The sequence below is a fragment of the Tachypleus tridentatus genome, chromosome 9, assembly GCF_004210375.1.
Source record: "Tachypleus tridentatus isolate NWPU-2018 chromosome 9, ASM421037v1, whole genome shotgun sequence".
Classification (NCBI taxonomy): Eukaryota; Metazoa; Arthropoda; class Merostomata; order Xiphosura; family Limulidae; genus Tachypleus; species Tachypleus tridentatus.
In genome coordinates this window covers 93752542-93765907 of record NC_134833.1, presented here as the reverse complement: position 1 = coordinate 93765907, position 13366 = coordinate 93752542, and the positions used below count along the sequence as shown (strand labels likewise).

General features: G+C 33.9%; 1 protein-coding gene across 2 annotated transcripts in view; it reads left to right on the top strand.

Moving 5' to 3' along the window:
- The window catches only part of LOC143225784 (ankyrin repeat and sterile alpha motif domain-containing protein 1B-like), a 75768-nt gene that overhangs the window by 32705 nt on the left and 29697 nt on the right, over positions 1–13366 (top strand). For both annotated transcript variants that reach the window (XM_076455776.1, XM_076455775.1), the window contains exons 2-8: positions 2941–3021; positions 4537–4693; positions 6484–6558; positions 8802–9023; positions 9316–9493; positions 10155–10383; positions 11428–11723. In XM_076455776.1, the coding sequence (XP_076311891.1) occupies positions 2941–3021; positions 4537–4693; positions 6484–6558; positions 8802–9023; positions 9316–9493; positions 10155–10383; positions 11428–11723 (1238 nt within the window). The remainder of the gene's footprint in view (positions 1–2940; positions 3022–4536; positions 4694–6483; positions 6559–8801; positions 9024–9315; positions 9494–10154; positions 10384–11427; positions 11724–13366) is intronic.

Genomic DNA, 13366 nt, shown 5'->3' with positions numbered 1-13366 from the left:
CATTTTTGGATATGCTACCTGTAATTATTCGCGTTAGACATGACATTTTCACTTGTTATGTATTACGCGAGCGACATGATCAGTTATCTGTAAGCACACGTGTGTTATATCCGATTACAACGTAATATGTCAAGGTATATATTTAGGGAGTATAATCGAAAATACATTATTTCGTATTAATTACTTAAATGGTATCTATATATAGAATAAAAATCAATAATTTTGTGTGTTCACTTTGTTGGGAATGCTATAAAGCGCTTACAGCTGACCGGTATTGACTACAATAGCATTTAATAGTAAAACTTTGGTGTCTCGTTTATGGAATCAGTTGGCTTTAAATTAATAATGTATTTTTTTAAATTATGGATACTTATAACACATTCATGGACTTAGTTTTATTTTAAGGGGTCGTGATAAAACGAACAAGGCGTAAACAATAAACCTGGTGCCATCTTCAGAGAAAAGGTTTCACCCTGGAAGCTTCAATGTTAATTAGTACTTGAGTTATCTGTTTTAACAGACGATGACGTAAAATATTAAGTGAATCCTAGCTTGATCAAAAAATGAAAAACTTTTAAATTACATTAACATTTCAAATGATGAAGTGTATTATACAGACTACATTAGAAGGTAGTTTATATAAACTTAAGAGCGAGCTTAAATGATCAGTTTCTGTATGGCATTTAGTGGCTACAATTGTTTCGTAATTTCAAGAAATAATATTTCAAATCAGAATAGAAAAATTATTAAATCGTTTTAGAATTTTATGAGGAATAGTTTTATAAGTATATACCTTTTTAAAAGGACGGTGTTTTCATGTTTCAGCGATAAGTTTACAAGCTCATTATGCTAAAAGCTAGAGTTCAATTTCCCGTCGTTGATACAGCACATGGCCCTACAGAAAAGTGACCATTCACACTCGCATTTGGCCTCATCAGACAAAACATATCATTGTTTGTTTTTATTACTCCATTGGAGATTGATATTTTTAGATTAATTTATTTAGTGATGACGTTATTGAATTTCAACCATAGAATTTAAGTATGCTTGTAGAGAAAAATAAGACTTTTAAAGTCAATTACGCTACCCTATGAGGTAAAAACAACACTATTATATTGTAATCATTGTTAAAGTGCACTATAATAGTCGTTTAGTAGTTATATAACATGCTGATATTTGTTTTCTTGGAGTAATTAATTTAACTGACTTCGTAGAATTGAAATAAACAGTTATGATTGTTTAAACTCCAGTTTATCAAAGCTAAGATCGAGTTGAGATACCTGTGATAGTTCTTAAATTATTAGGATTTGCCGCGAAAGAAAACATTCAAACTGTTACAAGTACACACTAACCATGAAAACAAAGGACAGTATTTCTCAGGGGTGTTCACATGACATTATGAATATAATCTTGGTATTAGAGATAATTAAGATAGTGCAAACTATGTATTGTTTGCGGATACCGTCTTGGTGTTACAGTTACAATCAGTTATGACAACACAAACTGCATTTCTCACAGTTTTCTCAGCGATTTTCAAGTAACGTAAAGAATATCATGTTCCAGTTATGGTTATTTTGGACAGTACAAACTGCTTTCTGTTCAGTCTTGTCAGGTCGTATGTGTATGACATTGTAATTGTGATATTGGTATTAGATTTATAATCAGTTGAATTTCTGATAAGTCGTTATTTGATCAGTGAAGCGTTTATGACATTTCGAAGAAACGTCCTTTCATTTTTCTACACCTCTTGCAGTATAAAGGTTGTATTTTATTCCTAAGAACTTATCTTCACTTCGTCTATGTAGTAGTGTCAAATTTTCAACGACGAAAACACTGGAAGATATATGACCTAATTTTAAATCTCTTAAAAATACATATTATTTTTCTTGTTTTGAGAATTGGTGTGTCACACATTCACGCCCATTGTTCGACATGAATAATGATTTCACTTGAGTGAGACTGGCTGCACTGGCTGGTTTCACCACGTATTTTCTGATTACGCAACATTTTTCATACACATCCGTACACATGATGAACTTACAAAGTATAGAAACCTTTTTCAACACCATTTCGTACATATAAAACAAAATAAATGTTTAGATAATAAATATATTGCTAGAGTTTAAATAATATTTATATAAACAAATCTAAGATGTTCGAAAACTAATATAAGGTTCTGCAGTTGTAATTAAGAGCCAGATCTCTTGTGAAACTTTTTTTGCAGCGAGATTTAATTATACAGGGTGGTCCGTAAGTCCCTACCCATCCATATATCTTATGTATCCAGTGTATCTGTGTGCTGTCCCTCATTCTCGCTGCATAATATTATGTGACGCCATGTTCTGTGAGACATTTTCCTCAACATAGCAGGGATTATTGTTCCAAATGCCGCGGTAACAGCTGCCTTCAACTCATCATTAGTATAACATAATATAACGTAATAACATATGGATGGGTAGGGACTTACGGGCCACCCTGTACATAAAGTATATTTTTTTCGCACAGAAAGAATAAAGATGTTATTTATTGCATAACATCTTTTTTTTTTCCAGCCTTTTGTACTTAGTTATTTGGTACAAGTTAGGGTAGTCACAGCGTATTACTACACTTCTCATGGCCCACTGGTTGAGACTCATCGAGTGTGTGACGTGTGAGCAACAATTTTGTTTTGTTACAAAGTAACACGTTGTTAAATAGCACTTTAAGAATATGTTATTCTTATATTTTTCAGATGTGACATTGTGACTCGTCATTTTGTTCAGTTAGAGTAAGGCATTCGTTTTTCTTCGTCATTTGTATCTGTTAAAAAATAAGTAAGTGTTCACACGAATCGTATTTATTGGATTAATACATTAAGTATCTTTGTGTCTTTGTTTTGAACTTCTTCTTCCACGACTAATAATACAGTTCATTGAAAATTGTGTTGTTCTTATCTTCCAGCTTAAGGAGAGGTCCTGGAGCGAATACCCAAGACCCGAGTGGATACACCTCACTCCACCACTCAGCTCTTAATGGGCACAAGTAAGGGTTGCTTAATAGATTTCTAGATGAAAAAGAAATTTGGGTTACGACTAAATTCTGGTGTAATTTTTGTGATGTCAAAAGTTCCTAGATCGTCAACCTAATTTATAAGTGTGTGTTTTTTTACTATACAAAACATCAGAAATTGAGAGCGCCGTTCACAATGACCTTGACAGGGGCCTTGTTGAGCATAGAACGCTCAAAGGCGGATTGCCTGTTTCCTGCGGCAGGAAGTACAACTACAATATGTTTAAATACAATTGATACCCTCTATCAGTTAGTTTCCTTTTTATTTTTTACCACAGTTTTATATATACGGTTGAAGTTTTTAGTGTTTCATTTCGCTTTATTGTATTTTCGTTTAGACGAAATTTTATTTGTTTGTAAAGCATAAGGCTACACAATAGGTTATTTGTACTTTGTCCATCGTAGGCATCAAAACCAAAATTTTAACGATATAAATCAACACACTTACCGCTGGGCCTTGGGAGAGTACAGAAGTAAACCTGGATTAATTTTAATAATACTGGTCGTTCGTCATCCAGTTCAAGGTCACAAAGTTACCAACATATCATTACTCTCTCCCTCTGCAAGTTTTAAAAGTTGGGAGGTATTTTTTTCTGCTTATAACTGACTACAAGCGTTTTTGTCATTATTGTATAAATCCTGCCATCAAAGAAAGATATAACTAAGCAGGCGATATTTTGTGTTTTCACATTAGTGCAGCAAGTTGTTTAGAAGGAACTTATTTCTTAGCAATTGATATAACTGGTATAAGTTTACACCATCTGTATACAAAACGACGTAATTAGGGTGACATCACAGATGACTTTTAATACTTTTTATAATCTTTTTCATTGTAATCGCAGCTGAACCTTTTTTGTTGTTATTCTGCCGAATCGTTTACTAATAATACCAGACATTTCTTGTTGTTGTACCTTCACAGACCTTCTGTTAATAATACCAGCCAGCTGTTGTTGTATTTTCACAGACCTTCTGTCAATAATCCGAGACAGTTCTTATTGTTACATCTTCACAGACCTTTTGTTACTAACCCCAACCACTTGTTGTCTCTGCCGAATTTTTACTAGCTAGTCCTTGTTGCTCGGCGCAGATAGCCTATTAGCTTTGCGCCATAAAACGCCCAAACCAACCAACCAGTCCTTGTTGCTCTATCTGCACCTATTATTTTGTTTTCTGTGCGTTTATTTCTTTAGTATCACACCCTACAAGGCTGTGCTGTTTTCTTCCATAGCTAGACGCGTAAGGAGAAATGAATTGTAATCACTCATTTAAATGAGTGAAATTTAATGGTAATATTTTAAGCCTTCTTTCCTGTAAATTGTAGAGTAACAGTTGTGATAACATGAGTAACATACTTAAAATTCTGTATTTCTTATACAAAGGAATACATGTTTGCCTTGAAGCGAGCTTCTTGGTTTATTTATTGCTGATATAAACTTATTTTCGTCACAAGAAGTTTATAATAATATTATTCTTACCTTCATTTCTTAGAGATATAGTATCACTTCTTCTAACTCACGAGGCTTCCACAAATGTCGTTGACAACAAAGGATCAACACCGCTCCACCTAGCGGCATGGACAGGGAATACAGAAATTGTTAAGTTACTACTCGTCCATGGTCCTTCTGTACCTAACGTTAATCATACGGTAAGTCCAAACTTTAGTAAACATTAACCTAATGATATACAGTTCTATAGCTAATTTCGATTTTTTCCAAGTGTCATAGATGTCAAAGTAATGTTTGAATATAATAAGCGATTTAAAAATAAACTGCTTTACGGGAGCGAGTAGAATTTTCCAGTAAGCGATTTGTTCATTAGCACTTGAATGCTGCACTGGAAGACCTTCAGAACCACGAAAGTAGAAAAAGAAATGGAAGAAGTTATCTGGCAATATACAAATTGAATTTGTAAAAACATCTGTTACCACAGCAACATAAAACCAGAATTGAGAGTAAAATAAACAGGTGTAAATCCGAAGTTTCCACTGTAAATAATATTGTTTCAAAGCCGAGTTTTGTTTCATTGTTATTGTGTGGTATTTTTTAATTTGTGCAATATGACAAGGAGGCTTTCTGGAAAAACTTGTTTGGTTTTATCTAGTAGCTATTGAGAATGACACGTGAATCAGTGCACCTGTAATAACGTTTTCACCTAATCTGCACGTTTCCAGCGTTGTCATGGTAACCAATTCTCTGGATTTCTTACTCAGGTTAGGATCCTGGTGTTGCGTTATCGATCTCAAGAAACGATAAATATTTTACTGTAGATTTACTGATTAAGAAAGAAATGTCATTGAAATACATTATAGGGCTGCATTAATCTGAAATCCAAAGGTGTATGATAATTAGCCTCAACGTAAGTAGAAATAGTGTACATATTTAGTACCAGTGCTAAACTATATTGCCAAGAAACCCATATTAACCAACTAATTGGAATTATTAAAATATTTATGAGTAGCAACTAATATTTTAATGGTTCGTTTGCATCTTTTTCGACTATGTGTAGTTATCCAGAAGAACACGCGTTGGACACACAGAATTATACTTTTAAGAGTACAATATTTATCGTCGATTAAACTGATTCTCTTTGGTTTGCTTGAGGCTTGGTAGGTTTCTTGCGATTATTGTTCGTATTTTTATTAGTTGTTTACATCTCGATATCTAAAGTAGTTTACTATAATAATATGACATATAGAAGGCGTCATCATATTATGCCCTTTAGCAGACAAGAAAAGCTGCCACCATCTTCCATGGTTAGTAAATGGTAAAACGTATTTTGGAGAGTGTAATACAAAATTCTACTCGTAGGCCTTTTTTTAAATTTCTTTATCTGAACTTGCATACAATAATTTCTTTTTTTGGGGGGAGATATTGGCTTTAGTATAATTTAAAAGCTAGTATTCTTGTGAACCATTTTTAAGAAAGTTTTTTTTTCTTTTTTTGCTTCTGCAATGCCTAACACGCTTTGTAATTGACAGTTTTCCGATTGCCTCATATTGCTGGCAATACCACGAAAATGTTATTCGAACATTATATCTCATAAACCTTTGTCTCTGGGTGAAAATGTTTCTCACTCTTATTTAATTGGCAGTTTCATGTTCTGTAAAACGGCAGTATAATGGTCGAAGGTATTTGGAACTTTTTTAAAATCCAAACGTAACTGAATAATTTTTATTTCTTTTAATGTTGTATCGTAATCAATTTTAAACTTTTTTTTACAATTGTGTTGCATCCCAGTGATTTTACTCGATTTTTAATAAACAGGTTTTATATACCTTTAGTGGAAAGATGATTGAGCAGTAGTGCCTTTATTCTTTGCTTATAACCTTCATTAACTGTTACTTATGCCATTTAGTTTCCATAGAAACTTACTGCAGAAGTTTCCTGCCATTTTATTATGCTTCTTGATTAAGTAATTTGGGTTTTTTTTTTACAGAATCACGATCACGAAACGGCGTTACATTCGGCCGCTCAATATGGTCACACTGACGTGGTGTCTTTATTACTTCAGGTAAGAGCTTAGTTTTTGGTCTTCACAAATTTAGTTTTCTTCAATTCAGTTTTATTATGCAATATCTTCCCGAAAACTGATAAGCGAAAACCAACATTACTTTGATCATATTCAAATTACCGTAGTTCATAGTAGTGATCGCAAGGAATTACACGAAACTCTAATAGAACGTTCGGGTAAAAAGCACCTTAAACGGTAAAGATTCAATTCAGACAGCAATTTAAAACTTCTACTATTGACTACTAAGGTTGTACAACCATAAAGAAGCACGCATGTTAAACAAAGAAAATCCATTTAAAACGGCCCTTTGGTAACTGTTATTATTTTCTTGTCAGCCTACAGCAAAAACGGCTTGATATATTGCACCCAAACCTTTTGTAGAACATTAAGTAAGGTGCTGCGAAAGTCACAGAGGTATTGAAAAAGTAGGGTTTTTTATATTTTAAATTTAAAATTTTAAATACTAGTGTAAACAATGTTATCATTACCCTTTAAAATTAGCTTTCTTGTAAATATCAGGTGTTTATTTAAAAAGCTTAAGTGAAGCGTGAAATATGAACTATTAGCCAATAATACATGAACATTAGATGACTTTAACAACGCTTTGTACACTGTACAATCGGTATCTTTAGAGAACGAACCATTATATTATACATGAAGTGAAGGAGTACACGAAACTCAATACACATAATATTAAATTTCATTAACCACATTCGAAGAATAACAGCTTTAAAACACACGTTTACAATCTCCAACTGTAGCTTAAAGTTCATTTCTTGAACTAATATGGTTCTATAGTCATTAGCTACAGTTAATCATCATGAACCGCAGTTACTACCTACAAGGTATGTTTATTATCATTGTAATGCACAAGGTTAGCTACCAAATCAAGTAATCCTTTATTCTGGCTCCATACTGTTACCTAGAATTACATTTGGTGGAGTCAAAACAGAGATTTGCTGTTTCGCTAAATAACGTCCAGAGTATCTTTAGCCTTGTTTGGTTACTTTTTTTTTACAACCCCTATTTGCAGATTTTTAAATTCCCAATTGGTTATTTAACTTATGGTATTTTGTAGAATTATTCATATAAACGTACCAATATTGATAATTCATAATTATTTTAAACTCGCATTTGACAAGAAATGAAACAAACAGGGAAGGAAATCTGAAGTCTAGCCACACCTTTCTTTCTTACAGAAATTAATTTTACCTGTTTTTGATAAATATTGTTATATATTTAAAAAAAAAACTCTAATTATTGTTTTTTGAAAAGATGGCATAATGTAATCTGTTGTATAGTTACTATATTTGTGTCGGATACAAGGAGACTTATTCAGAAAGGATACGGTTTAACTTGGCTGTTTGTGGCTGTATTGATGAATTCTTTACTATTCCATTTTATTAACCATGATCTTACTGGTGAATTCTGTGCTACTTCACTTTGTTAACTGTGATCTTACTGGTGAATTCTGTGCTACTTAACTTTGTTAACTGTGATCTTACTGGTGAATTCTGTGCTACTTAACTTTGTTAACCATGATCTTACTGATGAATTCTATGCTGCTTCACTTTGTTAACTGTGATCTTACTGGTGAATTCTGTGCTACTTAACTTTGTTAACCATGATCTTACTGGTGAATTCTATGCTGCTTCACTTTGTTAACTGTGATCTTACTGGTGAATTCTGTACTACTTAACTTTGTGTTTGTTTATCTTTTTAATTTCGCGCAAAGCTACACGACAGCTATCTGCGCTAGCCATCCCAAATTTAGCAGTGTAAGACTAGAGGGAAGGTAACTAGTCATCACCACCCACTGCCAACTTTTGGGCTACTCTTTTACCAACAAATAGTGGTAAAAGCTCTATTTACACAAAGGTAACTAGTCGTCACCACCCACTGCCAACTTTTGGGCTACTCTTTTACCAACAAATAGTGGGATTGACTATCACATTATAACACCCCGACGGCTGAAAGGATGAGCATGTTTGTTGTGACGGGGATTCGAACCCGTGACCCTCAGATTACGAGTCGAACGTCTTAACCACCGGGCCCCTTAAATTTGTATCCCGTGATCTTATTGGTGAATTGTATAGTGTTTGTCTGTATCTTGTAACCTTCCACATGAGTTATTCCAGTTTAACTAGCAGTTTTGAGACCTTACTAGAAAACAATAATTTTCAATGATAAATGTGTTGTCATTGTTTTTATCGTACTTTTTATCTCAGTATGTTTTATTACAGAATAATTGTGATCCTACTGTTCGGAACTTCAAAGAAGAAACAGCACTTGACTTAGCAGCGCAATATGGTCGATTAGAAACAGTGGAACAGCTCATTAAATACAGCCCTCAACTATTAAGAAATAATATCAAGAAACATTCCCCTCTCCACCTGGCATCAAGAAACGGGCACAAACAAGTGGTTAAAACTCTGTTAGATGCTGGATTTGACTTTAACTTCCTGGTAATGTAATGTTGCTGTCACTAAAAATATCACGTTATTATAATTAGTTATAAACTGGTGTATCACACATTTTGTGAGTTACTTTTAATAATAGTTTAATGTTTATACATAAGGAATTCTTATATTTTAAATATTTCTTAAGTACATTTTAAATCCTTTTTAATGTACTTACCCTCATAAACATACATGTTTCGGATATACTTAAATTTTGAATTGTTGATAAGTTTTTACGTTCCTTATTATTCGGTTGGGAACAGCTTAGATAAGTTGTGTTTGTTTTCTAATCGTACAGACAGAGGGCGGTAGTGCTCTGCATGAAGCTGCTTTCTACGGAAAGAATGAAGTAGTGAAGCATCTCTTAGATAATGGAGTTGATGTAAATTTACAAGATCAGCATGGAAGGACAGTTTTTGATTTGTTGGAAGATCTAAATACCAACATTGCCAAAAAAACCCTCAAGATAGTTAAAGGTAAATTATTACCTACGACAAGCATAATTTGTACAATACACGTGTAAAAATTGTTTCAAAGTAACTCATTGGATCTGATGAATTGATGATTGATGACTCGCGTGCCACTCCTTTCTATCTAGTTTAATTTCAAGAGAATGTTTTGAATGTGACATTTTAAATATATTTTTGTCGCAATATGCTTCTGATAGTTTCTTTTGTTTGTGACTGTAGCGGGAAATTACCAAAATGTTACATATGATATGAGTTAGCAAGTTTAAGTGCAATAGAAACACTGAATCCATATCTTTAAATACGTGAAAGTCCCTGACGTAAACTCATTAGTATACTTCCCTTCCTATTGCTTCAGCCTATTTCGCTAAAAATCGAGTTTCGATAATTGCAGTAGACAGGCAGGCAGAGCACAGATAGATCATTTTGTGTATTTATACTTGACAACAAACAAACAAAAACTGATTAGTACGTATGTTTTATTCGAAGCTCAAAGACAGGCTGTGCTGTTTATGGTAAGATAATAATTTATTGTTGAGAAGGATTGTGGGAGAAGACTTGAATGAGGACCTATGAGAAATGTTTCACTTTTGCAGTAACGATCTGATATATGATGTTCTAAAGTTTTTCATAATTTTATTTAATTTTTGTTATCTGGCAATATTTCTAGATCATGTCACCCTAGTTGCTACTGATGATGAAGTCACAGTATCTCCTTGTTCTTTGTCACCACCACCTGGTTTTCTGTCCGGAACTTATGGCAATGTATTATTGCCTGAAAGGCTGTCTTCTCACTGTGTAACTTCTCTACAGCAAAGTAGTTCCCCTGTATCAGATATTAACTTTTACGAAGTCCCGCCTCCACCTAGGTCTTTCAGTTCAAGTAAAAGGTCATCTGGGTACGTTTTACAATGTTAAAGTAGGTCTTTTTTAGTTTTACTCTTGCTAGTTTTGAATCATGCTGATGTAGTATCTAACTTGATTGTGTGTCCTTAAAGTCCCACTTAAATAAGGTTACCGTAACAATTTCAATACTTGAAAAAACAAAAACATTTCGAATACCGATATTATAACTATATTTTTTATTTTAATTATCAGTTGTTTATTTATGTGCATGCATATATTTGAAAGGTATAAAAAGTGACGTATGTTTCTGTTCCTCATATACGTAATCTGTACTGTATGGCCAAAAATGAAGTAAGCCTTGGATCACGTGCTTTAGCATTGCATTCCGTCTTAGCTCTCCAGCAGAACAGCAGTATTTCTGCGGACTTAGAATGCTAGAATCCGTATTTCGACACACGTCTTGGGTAGAGCAGAGATAGCTCTTTGTGTTTAATTATAAACAAGCATTCTGTATTTCCCCGTACAGTATTCAAATTCTCCATGACCTTGTTGTCAAGACTAATTGCAAAAGTCTTCTGTCTTGCAAAAACTACAGTCTACCTTTTAAACTTGAATTTAAGGTAGTACCCATGCTGGAACATTAGGTGTTCCTGACAATATTCGGAACTATGCAAGAGTATTAAACATAATAAGTTTATTATATCAAATTCGATTGTATTTGTATATCTTCAACACTTTGTGTTAATTTTTGTCTCTTATGTTGTTCGTGAATTCTCACCTCGGTCATGCTCAATGCTGTTTGTTAGCCATACTTAGACAAACTAAAATCTATCTACAGTAGCTTTCACAAAACCAAAAATCACTGTATTCATAATAAAGTATGAGCATTGTTTTCTAACTTAATGTAAGGCTCCGTGTGGCAAAATTGAATTAATGTCACTTTTAGTGGATTTTGTTTTTCTGGTGTTATAAGCAGGCAGATTATTCACACATAATTCCTAGAATAGTTTCATATAAACCCATTGATTGGATAACTGTTATCATAAACTGCCATTTTTTTGTTTAATTAAGACCGTTTCGTGTTATCTTTCTCTCAGGGCAACAGACTCTTATCAAACACCACCATTTTGTAAATCCCATGACTCCAGTTTAGACAAAACGCCCTCTAGTAGTAGCAGGAGTCCATCAATTTATGAAACGCCTCCTCCTCCTAGACAAGTAGACATTCTTGCTGTCAGTTCAGCCTATCAACTTACTCCTAAGCCTTGGATCCAGTCGAGTCGAATATCTCGATCATCGGATTCTGAAGCTGTCTTATATGAAGTACCACCACCCGGGAAGCGATTTTCTGATCCAATAGAACAGAACTCCACTCTTCAAGTTGCCAGACAAGGTTAAGTTTAAATTCCCGCTACGTAACGATCAAAATAAAAGTTCCACATTGCTACACATATCTTAGTACTGTTTCACTACACACCTGAATGTTGTTACTTATTCATTATACACCTGAGTTTATTAAATCTTATTACGTGTCCTCAGTATATGAGGTAGGTTTAGACAGAGTACCATTGTCTTCACTAGTGCTTGTTAAATATTAAGATTATGGTAGTTTTTAGACTTAAACCAAATTCGTACTGTCTGTGGCATTCGTAAATACACCAATTATGTTAAAGTTAAGAATGATAACTGCAGTAGCAGGAAAGAATAACAAAACGTTTTATGTGGAATTAAATTTGAATTTTTGACTTTGAATCATAGAAAGAAACAGAAGTTGATATTAACAAAAACAGTTTGTCTATACAAGGCGCAGGACAAACAAATGCAATTCGGCCAAACAACTTACAGGACGAAAAACATTCTCACTTCTTTCTAAGTGTAGAAAGATTCTAAGCCAGAAGAAATTCTTGATCAGGTTGAGAAAATTGAATGTCATATAAAGAATTTATTGTCATACAGAGAAAATGACAGCACACACCATCTTCTCCCTAGTCACTTTGGATCAGGTCAATATGACAAAACAACAGCACACAGCATCTTCTCTCCTAGTCATTCTGGATCAGGTAGATAGTATTTACTGTCATATAGAGAAAACAACAGCACACAGCATCTTCTCTCCCAGTCACTCTAGATCAGGTCAATAGTATTTACTTTCATATAGAGAAAATGACAGCACACAGCATCTTCTCTCCTAGTCACTCTGGATCTGGTTCAAAGAATTTACTGTCATATAAAGAAAACAACGGCATGAGATTTCCTAATCACTCAGGATCAGGTCAGTAGTATTTACTGTCATATAGAAAACGACAGCACACACCATCTTCTCTCCTAACTACTCTGGATCAGGTCAATATGACAAAACGATAGCACACAGCATCTTTTCTTCTAGTCAGTCTGGATCTGGTTCAGAGAATTTACTGTCATATAGAGAAAATGACGGCAAACAGCATCTTCTCTCCTAATCACTCTGGATCAGATCGATAGTATTTACTGTCATATAGAAGAAACGATGGTAAACAGCATCTTCTCTCCTAATCATTCTGGATCAGGTCGATAGTATTTACTGTCATATAGAGAAAATGACAGCACACAGCATCTTCTCTTCTAGTCACTCTGGATCTGGTTCAAAGAATTTACTGTCACATAAAGAAAACGACAGCATGAGATTTCCTAATCACTCAGGATCAGGTCAGTAGTATTTACTGTCATATAGAAAAAACGACAGTATCATTTCTCCTAATCACTTTTAGTTGTTTCTTCAATAAAAATAGAGGACTCAACCTACAGGTAGTCCGAAATCTCTACACAGTTGATTTAGACAGAAAAATACATAGTACTAAAGTGCAAGTGTTTTGCAATATCCACCATGAAAGAGCTTAACAAAACCAAAATCGAATAATGCTCAATAACGTGTAACTAGAACACTAGTAAGTTAACCATATTCAAGACCTAATCTTACTGTATGTTAAACCTATGCATGCACCCGAATGCACGTAAGTTTGAAAATTTTGCAGAAGAAAGAATTTAAAAATACATCGA